The sequence below is a fragment of the Anopheles moucheti genome, chromosome 3 (genome assembly GCF_943734755.1).
Source record: "Anopheles moucheti chromosome 3, idAnoMoucSN_F20_07, whole genome shotgun sequence".
Classification (NCBI taxonomy): domain Eukaryota; kingdom Metazoa; phylum Arthropoda; class Insecta; order Diptera; family Culicidae; genus Anopheles; species Anopheles moucheti.
In genome coordinates, this window is record NC_069141.1 from 68,655,538 (window position 1) to 68,673,064 (window position 17,527).

Below are 17,527 nucleotides of genomic sequence, written 5' to 3' on the forward strand. Positions count from 1 at the left end.
CTGGTTCGCCTTTCGGTGTGAAGGATGCTTCTTGCCGCTTCCATCCCCTCTCCCTATTCCTATGTTCTCTCACTGAACTTGCCGTCCCCTCATTAACGGTTGGAAGTCGCTTCCTCGGTCATCGCGGTCTGACCTGATTCACGGGTGACTCCTATCGGGTGGGACTGGTGGAATGCCGTTGACGCATCGTATCGGGAAACAGTGGATGTCATCGGCTGAGAGGGGTATGGGAGAAGGAGTCATCGTCGCCTGTTGTGCCAGCGAAATGTCTTGGAGAAACGTAGTTTTTTTTGCAGAATTGAGCTACTTTAAAAAAGATTCGGAACAAGAGTCTCCGATACAATTGTCACCGTCTGATAGCACATCCTGTTGTACATGTTGGTTTGGTTTCTCCATGTTTTTGGCTTCTTTCTAGTTTCAGTCTCTCAAACTCACTTTCATCTTTCTGAACCGTTTTTCGTTATCCTTTTCCTAGTGTCTAGTGTTTGTTCAATTTTTTTTCTCCGAAATTGTGACTTATTCCAACTACTCTTCCATACTGCCAACCTTCCATACTTTAGTTATGGAAGCCTATTTTAAGAGCATATTGTGCAGCCCTTGTGGCAAACAACGAAATATATATATTTATAAACATATAACTATCATGAATTCTCCCGCTTACAGAGCACCACAGAAAGTCACACCCAACAAAGCGCGCGCAGCGTAAATCGCGTACACATATTTCGCATAATTCGCATTCCAGAGCTGCGAAGGCACAGAGACCCCAACCCAGCGCGTGCGCATTCGTACCGGCTGAATGGTGTGAGAAAACACGGGGCGATACCATTTTTTTATTATTTCCTCCACAGCACAAGAATCCACAGGCCATTGGCCACGGTACGGTGAGGCGATCCTTCTGCAAAGTTCCCTCGGAAGGTGGATGATCAACCAGAAGAGGCAGTCGGCGGTTCGCGTGTTCTTAAAAACCCACCACCCATCCACCCACCTACACGGCATGGCACGAAATGGCGCCTCGTAAGATGCCGCCCGAAGGCGCCATCCTACCGTTCAAAAGATGGATCCGGTATGCAAATAAATTACCGTGACGGGGGAGAGAGTTTATGATTGGAGCGATAAATAAAATTAATTTGATATTATCTGTTCAATTTTGCAGACCACCCCCACTGGGGGTTGCATGTTATGAAATCATCGTCCTGGCTACTGTGCGCCAATCAGATGGATGGATGGTTTTTTTTATACTTGGCGGCCCCGGAGTTATATTCCCATTTGGAGCGGATCTGTTCTGCAACTGGTAAGAACCCTTTTCTTGTCGTTGTTTCCACTCACGGGAGAGGAGGATTTACGAGTGTTGGAACGTTTTTTTTTTTACTTTTAGGGGCATTCTTAACACATTCAACTGGTATATTTTGTTTGGAGGCTGCATTTCAACCATTCTGGTTGAGTTGCATCCAGTTATAACCAGTTTCTACCTATAGGGGCGGTTCGGAATTCATTCTTTGGGAATTAAGCGAATATTACTTAAAGTTCTCATAATATAAATAATGAAATAATATAAGAACAAGCTTGACTCTCCAAATTTTTAACAAAAAATAAAAAGAACACAAACTGACGACAATTATTGGAGAGATGGAAAACAAGAAGCAACATATCGAGCGGGTACAGCCCCGGAAAAACCATCTGAGTCAAGGGTGTCAAACCTATTTTTTTAATATATCGGTTTTTGTTTCAGAAAGTTTGCGATAACTACTCTTGCTTGTATTGTTGAATTTTTTATTATTCTTTCATTTCTTTCAAGAAGTTCAGTTGTAGTAACGTAGTAACGCATACCTGTTGATAGCTAATGTTTTACAATTTTGATTTATCATTGGTACCGACGTTGGTCGTTAACTCAATATGTTGGAGTTTTGCGCTTTACGAAATTTTGATATAATTTACAGAAATACAGAAATGTTGTGATTTGAAAATGGAAATATTTGAAAAAAACACCCTCCTTTAGTTTATATTCAACATGTAACTTTCATACGGTCCACAATGCAAGTTTGTTGCATACAAGTTTGTTGTATGCAGAGCTGCTCAACATCGCATACGAAGTTGCGCGCCATCTTGCGCGCCAACTTGCTCGGCTGGTACTAGGTGTTACCTCTTGAAAAACATGCTCTCCTGGTATCGGAGAAAACAGCTGGTTTGTATGAAAAGTTAGTGTTTAAACATTGCATACCTTTCGGCGATTTTCATGCAAAATTGCTGTACTAGGTGCTACCTCGTCCGTGGATGCTCTCCTGGTACTATACATTCAGAAATCCTGGTGCAATTTCGTTTATGCTTTAAAGTCACAGAGTCGATATTTTTCTTTGCATTTGATTAGTCTATATATAAGCGTTTGTATGCGCTAAGGAAAACCATAACGCCACTACTTGGATCACATTTTCTTATGTTTTTATATAACTCCAACGTCTTTTGAATGTGAAATGGGTTCAAAACAAGTTAGTTAATATTAAAATTATCAAAACGGAAAAAATGTACACATTTGTACATGTTACAAAGTGCTGCAAGCCGGTCCTGGTTTAAGAACATTTTGCTACCCGAGCATGAAACTTTGGTGCATGGGAACTACCTGCAACGGGGCAGGTTTGACGCACTTGATCTGCACCGTACCGCCATTGAGCAGGAACGGCATCAATTAACGCTACTGAACGATACCGCTCGAGCGAGTAAGGGAGAAAACGCAGAGGAAAAAGAAAGGGAAAGATAGATAGAGAGAGAGAGAGAGAGCGAATATAGAGAGAGGTCTCCGGTGAGAGCACGGCATTGGCAGGATCCACCGTGCGGCCGGGTGTAGTCGTCGCGGGCTTCCGGGCGGGTGATTTGTTTTTCCACCGTTTTCTTAAAAGGAAACCGTCCGTTACGCTCGGCGCTCAATTGTTTTGAGAACGTGGTAGGATGCAGACCTCGGTCCGATCCGCAGCATACGAAGCATCAGCAGCAGTAGCATTTCGCATTTCGCGTCCGGAGTAGCGTTACGGTAACAGTTAGCACTGGGCGCATTTGGGGTGTCCGCTGTGGTTGCACTCCCCCATTCTTGACCGCCTCAGTGATACCGATAACGGGCGCAGCTAAGTTTGCGTTGTGTGTGAGGTGGTGGCGATCAGTGTCGGTGCGGTGCCCCGAAAGCAGCGGCACGGGTTGGGAAGTGTGAGTCCGGTGACAAACCGCGAGGTGGTGCTGCTGGTGCGTTACTCCTTATCGGACGGGGAACGGGTCAAGCGAGTCGTGAGAGGTCCGTCCGGGCGTAACGCCACCGCAAACACCATAGACAAACGCGATCCTCACCGTGGTGGACGGATTGGGTTTTAGGTGCGCGTGGCAGCAGAATTCAGCTGTGGTGCAGCTGTGTGTAGTGATTCATTCGGGCAACCTTTGCATTTGAAGTGATCGAAGGAGACATTGAAATCTTCGCCGCAGACAGACGGTGATGTCTCTTATCAGACGTCAGTGACACACACAGTGTGTGGTTTGTGGAGATGATGTGAAGATTCTTTGCCCATTATTCCTCGCTACCTTTACCTTCTTCTCACCGTCAAGCTCTTGCAAGTGAAAGTACAGTTTTGCCTGTGATCCGTAACCCCACAGCACGGCCGTTATTCAAAACAACAACTGGACAATTCGGTTCGATTTTGCTACCGTTGGCTATTTTCACAGCTCGGTGTGCAAGTGCAGAAAATTGAAACTCCTCCTGCGGGTGTAGCAAATAATCGGATCGCTGCGTTCTTTTTTTTTTTCGCTTTCGCCCTCCATTCTACCGCTCCTTCCTTCCAAAAGAACCCTCACCCTCCCTCCACCCAAACCTTCCTTGCTACCCCTTACGCACCCGGCGGTCGAACCGTGGCGCTTGTCTGCTTGTGCGCTCTAGTGTGTATTGGTGACTCCACTGGCGGTGGCGCTAGACTGTCGGCCCCGCTTATTATTATTACGCTCGCGATTATCGCTGATCCCAGCAAACGAGGCTGGGTACGGTGGCTCGCTAAAAACGTAAACACAGCGCACATCCAATGGACAATGCCTGAAGCCTGACCGGGCCAGAGAAGACCAGCAGATTGTGAATGCCGACGGCAAAGACGACGAACCGCACTGGTGATTGCCAGCAGTAGTAGCGGAAAAGCCGTTGCGTACTCCGCAAAACCAAACACAACAAAGCTGCACAACTATAGCCCCGGACACATACACACAGGGAGAGAGAGAGAGTACACCAGGGAGATCAGCGTTACAGAGGTTGCAGAGTGCTGCGTCGTTGCAAATAATCAAACGTGTACGCGACTCTTCCGGCAGGTTACCCCCGACCGATCAGCTGCCGATCAGCTGGAAGTGAGTCTAGTCGGAGAGGTGCGAGACTAGAACAGACATTGACAGTGCATTCAGACGCCTGGTCTGGTTTGGGGTGGAACTCTCCAGGAATTCCAGGAAGATCCAGGAAACTCCAACTGAGAGTTTGGTCTTGCCTTTCGTTAGTCCCTCAGGACTTGGGACACTCTGCAGCTGAAGTGACACCCTCGAATAATGTCAGTTTTCTTCCTTAGCGCCCTCCCTAAATTCAGTGCAAACGTACCAGTGTAACAGGACCAGTGCATTCTCCAGCAAACCAACCCACACTAGACAGTGTTCAGTGGACGGCCGCCGCCATCTGTGCGTTTAGTGGCAAAGGCAAGTGCGTGTGTGTGAGTGTGTGTTTTGTGGTAGTTTTGAAGATTCCTTCCGAATAGCCGGCTGCTGCATAGCGATCTCCGGGCGTTCATCATCGACCAGCAGCGATGGCCACGCTGCTGTACACGATCATCGGCATGACGGCTTCGGCCTCGCTCAACTGTGCGGTGCGGCGCGAAATATCGCCCTGCACCTGTTCGCCCGGTCTGTTCGCGAACAACATCGACGTCAAGTGCGAGCAGATGGAATCGTTCGGGCAGGTTGTCAACGCGCTCCAGGATCGGTTCACCGAGGATCACAACATCTGGCTGACGATTTCGCACTCGCAGCTGCTCGATCTGGCCGCACTATCGTTTTGGGAGATGAACATGAACATCAAATCGCTCCGGATAAACTTTGACAATCTGAGGTAAGTGACGGACGGGTGGAGGTGGGTATTCATTAAGCTACGCGTCGTGAAAGTTACCAACTTTTGAGGAGTTTCCCCGAAGGGTTTCCCCATTTACACCGCTGGTGGAACACCGATTGACCGATCGCTTGACGTTTTGATGATGATGATGATGATGACGTGCGGAGCCGCGGCCACATCAATCCGATCGGATCGCACTGATAATCGAGCGTGATTGAGCGGTTCACTTTCACACACCGCTTCCGTGCCCGAGTGACCAAAACCACCCCCGGCCTGAAGTGGCCTGTGTGTGCGTGAGTTCGCGTTCGCGTTCTTATCAACGATCCGAGCCCGAGAGTGACGAACCCACGCGGTAACGGGGATGGTTCCGCAAAGGGCCAAAACTCTGCAAATGGTGGTGCGCTCACTGGTGGCTACCAGTGTGCTTGTGCGCACGTAATCTCTCGCGTTCCTGTTACACCCCGTTGTAAACAATAACAATAGCGCCGGTGGGCGCAGTAGCTGCGCGGAAGGTGGGAATAACCACACGCACACCGTGGCGATGTGGTTTGATGGATGACGTGTTTTGATCGGTGGTGCACAGTCCGCGCTGGATGGCACCAGGACTCAGGTTTCGATCTTTTGCACGATGCTGTAATACCCTGTGTCACCGTGGCGTGACGTTCGAAATTTCGAAATCGATCACGATCCCAATGTGAGTAATGCGATCTCATGCGGTTGTTGCTGTTAGTGGGCTTATAGAGACTTCTGAGCAGATGAGCTCTCTTTCCACCATTAGTTTTCGTCTCAAACTAGACAAATCCGTCCCATGAATTGGAGCATTATTGCTTTGCACATAACCTGCCGTACGGTGAATTGGCCACTCTTATCAGCAGCGATCGAATGGACGTCATCTGTCAACATGGTGACCCTGAAACTGCTGCTCCTGCAAGAAATTCAATTCCCAACACCCAGCGTGGGACATTAGAACAATCTTTACTACCCATCCTCTACCATGTCGCTTGGGAAGGGTTTTCGGGGTTTTTGATGGCTTAGCTTCTTTCGTTCCTCGGCCATGCGGTATTTATTCAGCTGGATTAGATTAAAAAGTCACCACTGTCACAACAGTCGTCACTCGGTCAACATGCCTTCTTATTGCTGCGGTTTGGGAAAGGATTTACATCCTTGCTATCCCTTTTTTGTCCTTTATGCCCCTTTTTTTCTTTCTCCCGACGGTCCTTCTCACCTCCATTAGTGTGACTGGCGGGTTGCATTTGCAACGTACCTGCAGCACACCATAACGCACGCACTGACTTAATTGAGGGCATTGAAATGGGAAATATGAGAGCTGGGATTTTTGTTCCCTTCCGTCCAGGGCATAAAGTAAACAGTCGAGTGTGAGACTTAAACGATCGACTGAAAATAATACTTTCTGCCTCTGCCGTAATGCTAATGGGAACTCACCCGTCACAGTGAAAACAACAACAACCCCCGGGAGTTGTGTGTGTGTGTTGTGTTGTTGTTGTTGTTGTTGTTGTGGGAAAACCGTCCAGCAACCGTAGGCTGCCAACAGGGCACCGGCATAAGTGATCTAGTGACACTGTGACAACGTTCCGCACATGGTCGCTGCAAGGGATCAAATGTTTCGGTTGACAGAAAACAAGTGCCATATGTGATCGATGGTACGGCCCACCAGGCGTCCGCTTTGTTTTACTTGCTTTTTAGTGCAAACAAACCGTTCGGACGGGACGGGACATGAACGGATGAAATTTGATACCTTTTTTGTTGCTTTGGTTCGAAGCTGAAATAATATAAAGGTAAACAAATTTTACAGTTTGCTTGGTTTAAAAAAATACAGATAAAACCGTAATTAGTGCAGTTGCATAGCGAGACTTTATAAAACCTTGGATTATGGATAACTGGTTTATGTTAAATAATTGATTGTTTAAACTAAAATTGCATAACAACTCTACACATTTGTTTTCTAAGTATGAACTTAAAGGTTTTAGTCCAAAAAACAGCCTTAGTCTTCTAAATCTAAACTAAATAAATACAGAATGTTAAGAATGATATCGCTAGTGAACTTCCTTAAAGTTAATAAATGGTTTAGTTCAACAAATTATCAAATGCTTTAATTTGTACACTTTTTGTGAAATTGAATTTCAAAAGCATAAAGAAAAATGTGGCTTTTATAATTTACGAACATTCATTGAGGTGTTTTCCAAACTAGCCAAATATTCGATCGACAAGATTTAACTCATTTTACATAATAATCAGTCCTTGTAAGTCAGTCCTTGATACAGACCTTTTTTTAAAAGGGGTTTTTGCCTTATAAATACAGACTGTCCCCGAGATACTCGGATCCTGTTATATGCGGACTGAGAGATACGCGTTTTTTTTGGAAAACTGACAGTTACAATTAAATTATACCACAAAGTCTAAGCATATAGGTAGAAAATGGTCGAAAATACCTTCTTTTGTCGTATAAAACATATGATTTTAATTTACGTAAACGATTTCTTTCAAAAGTTGACTAAAATGCTGCATAAATAAAGAGCAGAGAAGGAAGTCGATTCCTTATCTTTAAAATACGAACAGTATTGCTCCAGGATTTGACATGTTCTTGGATCAGAGCGGTCCACTGTAATAGCGTATCTCGGGGACTGCCTGTCTTATAATAATAATAATTTATAATTATTATATTATAAATTATTTTAATTATAAAATGAAATGTGTGGCACGTGGCACAAACAACGAATACAGTCTTGGTAGTTAAGCAACACATGTTTGCCGAAAATATACAAAACCAGCATAATACAAGCTCCCTTCCATTGTGTTGAAGCGTTCTAACATCTAACGCGCCATTAAAGATGTCACCAGGGGTTACAGGGGTTAGCAGAAAAGTGGTTCCTTTCGCTTCGGTCTTAGATCGCTCGCAAAGATTCAACACGTTTCCCGCGAAGGGTCAACACGGTCACCGTTCCCTACCTATGCCCTTTCCTCCCCACCATCCCATTCAATATCCGTTTTTAAAAGCGAACGTGCCACGGCCGTAAAAACCGTGCCGTCGTCGTCGTCCACCCTTGACGCTGTGGTCCGCAGCTGATCGTAGAGTGGAGAATTTTGATAAGTCACACACAGGGCATTTTGTGCCACCCGTTGCCACTCTGCCATCGGATTGGATTTTGATGTACGTCCGTTCGTCCATCATGCCATCATTCCACGATAACCGCCACCATTGTGGGAGGGTTCATTCAAACTGGAGTGTGACTTCTATCTGAGTGGGGTGTGAACGGTTATCGCGCTCCTCCTTTTACCTACCAACGATCGATAGTTTGTTCGCGCTATTTCTCGCACTTTCTAACGCTAGGACCAACAGGGTAGCTGACCACTTTTGCGTCAGCATTACTAAGCACTGTTTTGGGGAGGGAATCGATTTATGCGAACCGGCCACAAATCCATTCGGCGACAGTCAGGAATCGTGGTTTCGCAAAGTTCGAGCCAGTCCAGTTAAAGGGTGGCGTTTAGATCACTATCACTCACCGGGACCCGGCCATTCGCCATCATTGACGTAAATGGCCAATTAGTTGGTTTCTATATTCGTTTACTCGTAGGCCCAGGTATGTGGCAGGGGTTACACACCAGCCGACGGAGCCGGGTTGTCCATCAATCGAAACAGACATTTAATCGCCATCAGGAACTCACCACATGACATGGAAGATAATCACTCCACGGATGGCTTATGTATCTGCAGATTCGTTTGAGTCTGCGATTAATTTCTTGTGCTTAGAATAGCAAATAATGCTCAAGAGGGCTAAAAGAAATCAGTGTCTTCGTCGTATGCATTACTGCAGATCACATCGGGCTCTCGCACCGTACCGTACCAGTACACCGTTCCAGTTGAATTCGCGCCCCGTCATTAGCTGCCTCAGAAACTCCAAGAATTCACATACCATTTTCCTTCGCACCCCGATCACTATCACTGCTTGCCGTTGGAGTAAAGAATGATGTGGGGGGGAGGTTAGATTTGCATCTAAATAGCTCCCGCTCAAACAACTGGATAAACGGACTCTTTGTCATGCGGCAACGTCCGGTACGGTTCCTGAGAATTTCTGGCACCCCGGGGCAAGAGTCGCCCAGCGCGTCGACGCTCGTTTGGGTCTGGCGCACACAAGCTGGCGCTTTCTCGTGGTGCAGGTCGCCATGCTTTGCTTGGGTCAAGTTGAAGAAAACTGGCCCCGATGGTATGGTTTCCCGGTGACCGGAGATTCCTCACCATTCCCGGGAGACTTCGGTACCGTTTTAACGCTGCGCATTGAATGATGCGTGATTGTTTTCTCCTCCGTAGAGACGAAAACGGGTTGATGATCGGGGTTTTTCGGACGTTTTGGCAAGAAGAAGTGGGAGGGAGCGGGGCGGGGGAGTTTCTTCCACTTCGGTTCGCTGACGGTGCATGAGTGGCGCCGTAGCTGCTTGATATGATTTGATTGGAGTCGAACGATAATTGGTATCAATCAATGGTAATTCAATTAAACCCTGTCCCGGTCTCGGTGTCAACTGGTTGGAGCTGTGCATGGTTGCGATGATGCTGGAACCGACTGTTGGTGTGGTCATCTCAGCAGGCGAGTACTCACGTAACTTAGTTCTACGCAGTGGCTCAAACCCATTAGCACTCTCTGCTAGCGAAGAAAGTGCTGGGGATATGCATTGCATTGGATTGAATATTTTGCCCAAAAGATCAACATCCAATCTCGTAAAGGATTCACGCAGGATGTGCGTGTCCTTTTTGGAGCTAAGGAGGAAATTTCGGACTGTTAGGGGTTTAGGAGTTTAGGAGTCAATTTAGTTTTTGCCTCGTTAATCTCCAACCCGTCCAAGCATCCGTTACGTAGGAGAACCGAATGATGTCTATGTCATTAGATGATCCCCGAAGTTTCCACCTCCGAGTCACGGATGTCCCTCTCTAGTGCTAGATTGAAGAGTAGACAAGCTAACCCATCTCCTAGGCACAGATCCTCGGTGGCAGCAAAAGGCCCCGAGAGTTTTCCATCCACCATCACCTGGCTTGTTACATTGATCGATGTTGATGATATCAATGATGCTTCTCAAAAGATGCATTAGGCACAACACTTTCTTATTGTCACTTTAAACAAATTAGACCAACATTTCTAATTTCTTCAGGAAAATCCTGCAAAACTAACATTATTGCAGTTATTTATAAGATTAGTTATTTATAAGATACAGCCTCTGAGCAAATAACTATCGAGACCCTGATGTAGGATCTTCCTAGAAAATGTTTCACGACCAATGCACATGCTCCGGCATGATCGGATGCGCGGAAAGATCGAGGTCCGCTGTCGCAGTGACGCAGTGTGCTTATTCCCACAGCATTCCACATCATCCCGAACGGTCAAGTCTGAGACTGATTAAAATATGGTCACGCTTTCACATCCATTCTATTCGCCTCACGCTCGGGTTCATCTGGACAGGTCAATATCGCTACAGTGCCGTCTGGCACCATTTCTGGCGCACCCCACGGCGAACCAGTTCTAACACAGTTCTCATTCTGATTTCGCCCATTCCCCCCAGAAGCGGTGTGATGAAAAATTTAGCACCGCCCAAATGTGTAGCACGCCCAAGGTTTCTATAAATTGATTGCGCTCAGTCCGCATCGATCGGGATCGCACCGGACGATCCGAGGCGGTGGCCGTGCTACGCACAGTGTCCGGGGGCTGTGAAGTGGTCCCCTCGGGTCCCATCTTCGGGTGCTTAAAGCTGCTAACCAGTTACCCGTCCCGGTGGCGTCAAATTTTACGATCCAACCGGCGACATCCACTGTTGAGATCAGACGCTGGAACGCGTCTCTTCCTGCAAGAGAACACAACAGAGCTGGAGTGGAAAAGCCACGGAATCACCCCACAGACCTGGGTCCGTTTTTTTTTTGCACAAGAAAAAGCAACGTTATCAATCAGCGGTAGCAATCGGAACGTGTTCTGCTGCGCCGTGCGATTGGAGAGGCCCCGAACAGGCCATAACAATAATGTTTAATAATTTCAGCACTGATTTACGATCGTGTTAATTGGTTCAGGGCATCCTGCCGTTCAACACCCCTGCTTCTCGCGCCGCTTGCCGCTTGCGATTTTAAATCAATCGGTTTCGCATCGCACCCGGGCTCCCGTGGCTCCTGAATCTGATCGAGTTCTTCTGCACCAGAACCGACCGACCATCGCGGACGGGTTGCTGTGGGGTGACTTATCACGCGAGCGCACTGTGGTGGTATGCGAAATTGCGAAGACGAACACACCGTTTGGCACGGCACCGACTGCCAGTTCCCGCCAGTGCGCGGGTTAGACCCTTTTTCGTGCCTCGACGCATCATCGTGGCGTGAACTTCATGCTCGCACACACAGTATATATTAATTAATTAAATCAGAACTTATGAAGCCATTTAACACTTGCCCGTCACGATCACGGTGGACACACAATGACGTGTTGCTGCAACTGCAACTGAGCGCTGCTCAATGTTGTTGACGCGCTCGAAATAAGCGTACGACATGATTTATACTGACCCATGATCGGGCCGTCCATTCATGAGCGTTTATTCATATATACCGAACGGTCGTAATACAAACAGCAATGGGCTTTCGCAATCGATGGGATGCTAATTTGTTGTTGCGCTGTGCTCGGTTTACCGATGTTTACTATTTTGCTGCAACGGCGAAAAGCGCATTTACCGCCTCGGTATTGGTTGTTTGCTGTTTCATTTACAAAGTATACTTCTTCTTCTGTACGGTAAACAAACACATCGTAACTTAGTGGATGAAGCGTTACTTAAACAGGTAACTGTTACGCGTTATCTACTGTAACAAGATTTATAGAGGTTAGGTGGTGGTTTATTCAGCTGTTGCAAGAGAAGAGAGATCTCGCGTTCGCTAGCAACAGTAAGTGCACGACAGAATTCTTGAGGATTGTAACGTGAGAGATGCGAAAGGCGGGTCAAAAGTGTTACATTGCCTACTTGGACTATATATATATAAACCTTGGAGCCAAAGTCTTTAGACTATACAGGTCGATGCATAGCCCAAATCTAGTTCACCATTTTGAGCGTGATTTTGAAATTTAGATGAAAAGTGGCCATGGGCTGCAATGGTAGCTGACGCCCCCAGAAGAGGGATGATTACCAACCTTCAAGGGACCCCTTTTCTTTGCACTCGAGCTTCCTTCGGAGCTTCCCTTGATGATTGATTGATGATTGATTGATAACGTTGTCATTTGAAGCTCGAACCCCTAAATGACCGTTTAGTTCATTCTTCGGAAGATTCGCCTCTAAGCGGCAACACATTTGTAAGGATGAAAACATTCATTCAATTTTTCATCTAACTGTCAAAAACGTTCCTAAGGCTACTTGTCAATTTACACTATATGCATCGACCTGTATACTATACAGACTTTGCTTGGACCCTTGATCGATCATGTACAGAGCGCATAGTATCACTACCAGTTCAAAATTAACGTCAATATAAATATCTTGTGTCTCACCCACAGTCAGCTACCGGCCTCATCGTTCCGTAATTTACCCCGGTTGGATCTGTTCAGCGCAGCGGACAATCTGCTCGAGGAGATACCACCGGACATGTTCGAACAGATGCCCAATCTCGGTACGCTCGATCTAGCCCGCAGCCGCATCCGCTACATCTCGGGCGACACCTTTCGGTATCTCCAGAACCTACGCCATCTGTTCATGGGCAACAATCAGCTGCAGCGCATCGACACGGACGCCCTGCCGAAAACGATCCACTCGCTGCAGCTCAGCGTGAACCAGCTGCGCTCACTGAACGGTAGCATCCGGCATCTGGACGAGCTGAAGCTGCTGCTGATCAACGAAAACAATCTCACCACGCTTGACGGTGAGTTGCCGCTCGGTTCGCCCAACCTGATCATGATCACGGCACAGCACAACCAACTCGAGCAGCTGCCCGCTGAGCTAAGGTTTCTGAAGAATCTGGACAACCTGTGCGTGCCTGGCAATCGGTTGCGCTCGCTGGATGGGCTGCTGGCACGTGCCACCCACCTGACGAAGCTGCTCGCCCAGGACAACCAGATCAGTGAGCTGCGCAGGGACGAGTTCCTGGAAGCGGAACGGCTCGAGGAGCTGAATCTCGCCGGCAACTGGTTGGCCCATCTGAACGGGTCGCTGCTCAACTGCAAGGGGCTGATCAATGCAAACTTTAGCGAGAACCGCCTGCAGCAGTTTTCCCTACAGGAGGTGGCCGGCCTGCGCAAGTTGCGCCTGCTCGATCTGTCCCACAACCGGATCGAGGTGCTGAGCGGTCGGATGGAGAACATGATCGACTCGGGACTGATCATTTCCGAACTGCGGCTGAACAACAATCGGCTGCGTTCGCTTGACGGTGCACTGATGGGGTTGAACAATCTGCGCATTCTGAACGTGGCACACAACGAGCTGCAGACGATCACACCGAACGATCTGATCGGCATGGAGGAGCTAGAGCGGCTGGATCTGTCATTCAACCAGCTCAAGACTCTGGAGGAACTGTCCAAGGTATTGCCCCGTTCGGGTGGGAGGCTTTCCGCCGTAGCACTTATTCTTAATCGGAACTGTACCGGTATCTCATTATGTGTGTTATTGTAGACGTTCCTGCCTTCGCTGGAAACAATGAATGCATCCTACAACCAGCTGACGACAATGCACAAGGACTTCCACGGACTGCCTGTACTGTGTGTGGCGGATCTTTCGAAGAACATGATCCGAGAGCTGTCTGTCGATCTCGTATCGAACACGCGCTGCAGCAACCATGGCGTTCCGAATCGGTTGGAGATCTTCCTCGATGGTATGTTTATTCTTCTTTCGCTCGGTGGAAGAACTGAAAGAGTCTTAGGGTCTGGCATGTCCGATAATATTCTTATTACGTGATCAATTCTTCGGAATTCTAAGAATCTTTAGGCTATCTGAAGAACGGAAAATGCCTTACGGTCTAGGATGTCCAATGTATTCTTAGTGGAGTGGTCAACCACGTACTTCAATGATGTACTTTAGCTTCTCGCTGTAATTTGGGTCGATATCTCTATTAACGTGTTCTTCTCCGCTTATGCCAATTCCAGAAAATCCCGTCCTCTGCAACGAATCGCTACCAGAGCTGATCAATCAGATGGAGTTCTATCACACGCGTCTAAACGGTGTAGCGCACTGTATCGTGCCTCAGCAGATGCCAGTAGAGACACCGATCTTCATCCAACCACCGATCGCCATGCTGCAGCCGCTGCTGAAACCTCAAGCCCCACTCGTACCATCGAACGTCATGATCCAGCCACCGTCGATCGTGCAGATACTCGTCCCCTCGACACTCGTCATGCCAGCGACCGCCGTTGCCCCACAACCACCACCCCCACCATCTGCATCGGCCACGCTTTCGATGACTGGCCCTATCACACCGATTCTACCCGCCAGTGTCCCGCTCACCCTTGCCACCGTCGCACCGATACCGATCCTCTACGAAACTTCCACCAATGCGCCGGCACCGCCACCACCAGCCTTCCATCCACCGATCGGACCATCCGGTGTCGTCAATGCGGGTGTGTCTCTCTCCACCAGTGGACCTTCGCTTCAGAACAGCATCCCACAGACGCATCTGCCGGATCTGCCCGCGAATGTGGACGACGACGAGCTGGACGATGAGCCGGGTGTCAGTGTGCTCACGATCCCGCAGCAACAGCCGTATGATGAGCTCAAGTACGAAACCGCTCCGGCCCAGGAGGAAACACACGATCACCATACCGGATCGGTCGGTTCCGGGTCGGGACATACGCTTCATGCCGATAACAACGACATTGGACGGTCGGCAGTTGGCCCGAACGGTGGTGACCCAGTGGATGGGTCGATCACGCCCAGCACAACAACCACCACCACCATGCAGACCATCCTGGAGTTTAAGAACCTCATCCACGACGGTAGCTCTTCTTCGTCCGCCATCTTGGTGCTACCACCGGAGGTCTTGCCGTTGCCGCTGGACAAAGCGCAAGGGTTAGCGACCGAACCGGAGGAGGAACCGCCAGAAACGCAACAGGACCAGAACGTTGAGTTGGAAAGTGATGTGCAATGAAGGAGATCACCCCTCTGAGGTTGAAGGTTAAGACATCTCTCTGAAAGTTCGTGTTTGTGGGGGTTGGGGACAGTTTCGTTAGGGGGACAACATCGAAGAGATCCGAGAAGCAAACACCGAACTCTGCGTCCTGCTGGTGGTTATGTTTTGCGTTGAGGTTTGTGTTCTGTGTTTAAGACGAAGCTTAGGAGGGCATTTTAGGGCCAGGGCTGTTTAGCTTAGAACGCTAATGACTGAGAAGATTTCTAAGCAGAAGAGAGATGAAGGGCCTTTCATTGGACATCGTAAAGCGGTCCTCACAGATAGACATTGAGTGGGTTTTGTTGAGGATAGCAAGGAGGGAGAACATCCACAACATACTCTCCGGGTTGGAGACTACTTCCGGTTGGGAATGTTTTCCTTTCCTTTCATTTTGTTTTTTTATTTCTCGTGTTTTCCGTTTTTGCCATTCGTCATGACCACCCAGTAGACCGTTTTTGTTAGTAAATTGTGTGTGTTGAACGTGTGTGAGTGTACGTATGTGTGGGATTGTGTGGTTGGAAGTGTGAGTGTGGCCATGTGTTTATTTGTTTGTACGAGTTTAATCATCAGTATCAGCGAGGAAAATTAACAAAATCAGATCAACAACAAAATATTCATGTACCAGCTTTGCTCCAGTGAAGCTGCATTTGATATATCCCTTCATGTAACGAGAGAAAGAGAGAGAATGAGAAAGAAACCGAGTAGGAGAGATAGATAGAGAACGCTGCGCAATATGGCTGCTGACTGTGGGGAATTGTAGCTCTATTCCTATATGCAATTTTGTTTGACGTGCCATTTTGAATGCATATACAAATATTCTGCTTGCCATGTAAGACGCCTAAGGGTTAGGTTTAATAATAATATTTCTTTTGTTCAGTTTTGAGGGTTTCTGAGCAAGTTTTTCAGTTTTGCTTTCAGTTTTTCAGTTTTGAATTTGCCCTAATTTTGTTCACTTTAAACAGGCTTTGGTTAGTAGCTAAAGTCAGATAGAAAACAAAATGGAAGTTTATGAGGAATCGTTACAAGAGGTAATAGCAAAGCAGCCAATTTGTAAAACAGGTGGAAATAACACAGAACGACACGGAGAAAAACATGAAGATTAGCGAGACGATGAACATTTACAGCCCCAGTTTGAGCAATGGCAACTAAAAATCATCATTTGTACTGTTAATTGATATTTCTAATAGTAATGGTATCTAGTAGCGTAGGGATATTAATGAGTTTAATATAATAATAATTATTACTATTATGAATGCAGCACGCGCACCACTATCACGTAGAGTACACTACGGTGGTACATTAGAACTTTACCAGAATGTAAAACCACGAAACAAACCCCAAAAACAGATGCCGCCAAGGAAGGAGGTGTGTGCCACTGGCGGTTTGGGAGAAATGCTATTGTGGTAAAATTGTAATTATTAGTGTGGTTTTAGATGATGCGTTTTACTTTTTTGTTTACTTTTATTCGTTTGTTTATTTTGTTTTGTTTTGTTTTTTTTTTTTTGGTAGTGAAGTTGAACAACACTTCTTACGATACAACGAACGTCGAGTTTGCTAAACTTAGTATTGAAAAGAGCAAAACAGCAACGCATGCATTGCAAGTCTTAGTAGTGCAAATTCAGTAGCGAATCAAAACTCCCATTGCATAGGCGAATGTGTGACAACTATCATTTCGCATCATAGCGCTTCTTTCGAAACAAAAAAAAACTTGAATTTAATTGCAAATAAAAAGTTAAGAAAAACAAACATCCGCATCGTTTTGCCGTGTTCTGTTTGAGTTGAATTATTGATAATTTCACCACACACTTCACTGCAGTTTTACCCCTGGTGGGTTCACAACGGTGCATTTCCGCGCCTGTTTGACAGCCTGCCGCGGAGAATGACAGCCTGCCGCGGAGATTTGGCAGGCGACCGCGGCCAAGTGGCATACAAGTTATACGCGTTTTCTGCGGTACCGCGGAAAACGCGGCCCATGTGAAGACGGCCTAACATTGACAGCTACAGCTTCTGCAATAATTTCAATTGGAAAACCTGGTTTAGGTCTTGACTATTGGTTATTGTACTTATTCGAGATTAGGTTTACTTTTTTCATTAATTTAACAGCTGTTTTGCGTTGCGTCTTCAATTGGGCAACCAACCCAAACGCACAAAAATTTAGTTTTTCGTGCGTTGGGGAAATATTACAAGATCACACACGAGTAAAGCACATTTGAGTTTTAAGGTTTGTGTCTTGACTACATGCGGATTTTATTGTTTGCATCGATCATTTGCAAAATTAAACCATTTCTAATACCAAATTA

The 17,527-nt window shown here is 47.0% G+C and overlaps 1 protein-coding gene across 4 annotated transcripts; it reads left to right on the top strand.

Moving 5' to 3' along the window:
• Positions 1-2,927: 2,927 nt before the first annotated feature.
• Positions 2,928-17,445, top strand: LOC128303573 (protein slit). 4 transcript variants are annotated; one of them, XM_053040564.1, is made up of 5 exons: positions 2,928-3,022; positions 4,575-5,107; positions 12,631-13,648; positions 13,739-13,937; positions 14,209-17,445. In XM_053040564.1, exons 2-5 carry the CDS (start codon positions 4,806-4,808, stop codon positions 15,204-15,206), a joined length of 2,517 nt encoding a protein of 838 aa, XP_052896524.1. In that variant the 5' UTR covers positions 2,928-3,022; positions 4,575-4,805; the 3' UTR covers positions 15,207-17,445. The 4 variants fall into 4 exon arrangements, with proteins under 4 accessions (XP_052896524.1, XP_052896526.1, XP_052896527.1 ...); XM_053040566.1 differs by lacking the exon at positions 2,928-3,022 and adding an exon at positions 3,250-3,270; XM_053040567.1 differs by lacking the exon at positions 2,928-3,022 and adding an exon at positions 3,464-3,526.
• Positions 17,446-17,527: the final 82 nt, after the last annotated feature.

Coding starts and splice junctions, on each gene's coding strand:
- LOC128303573 (XM_053040564.1), top strand. CDS start 4,806: ATGGCCACGCTGCTGTACACGATCATCGGCATGACGGCTTCGGCCTCG. Junction 5,108..12,630: donor ATAAACTTTGACAATCTGAG/GTAAGTGACGGA, acceptor TCTCACCCACAG/TCAGCTACCGGCCTCATCGT. Junction 13,938..14,208: donor GTTGGAGATCTTCCTCGATG/GTATGTTTATTC, acceptor TGCCAATTCCAG/AAAATCCCGTCCTCTGCAAC.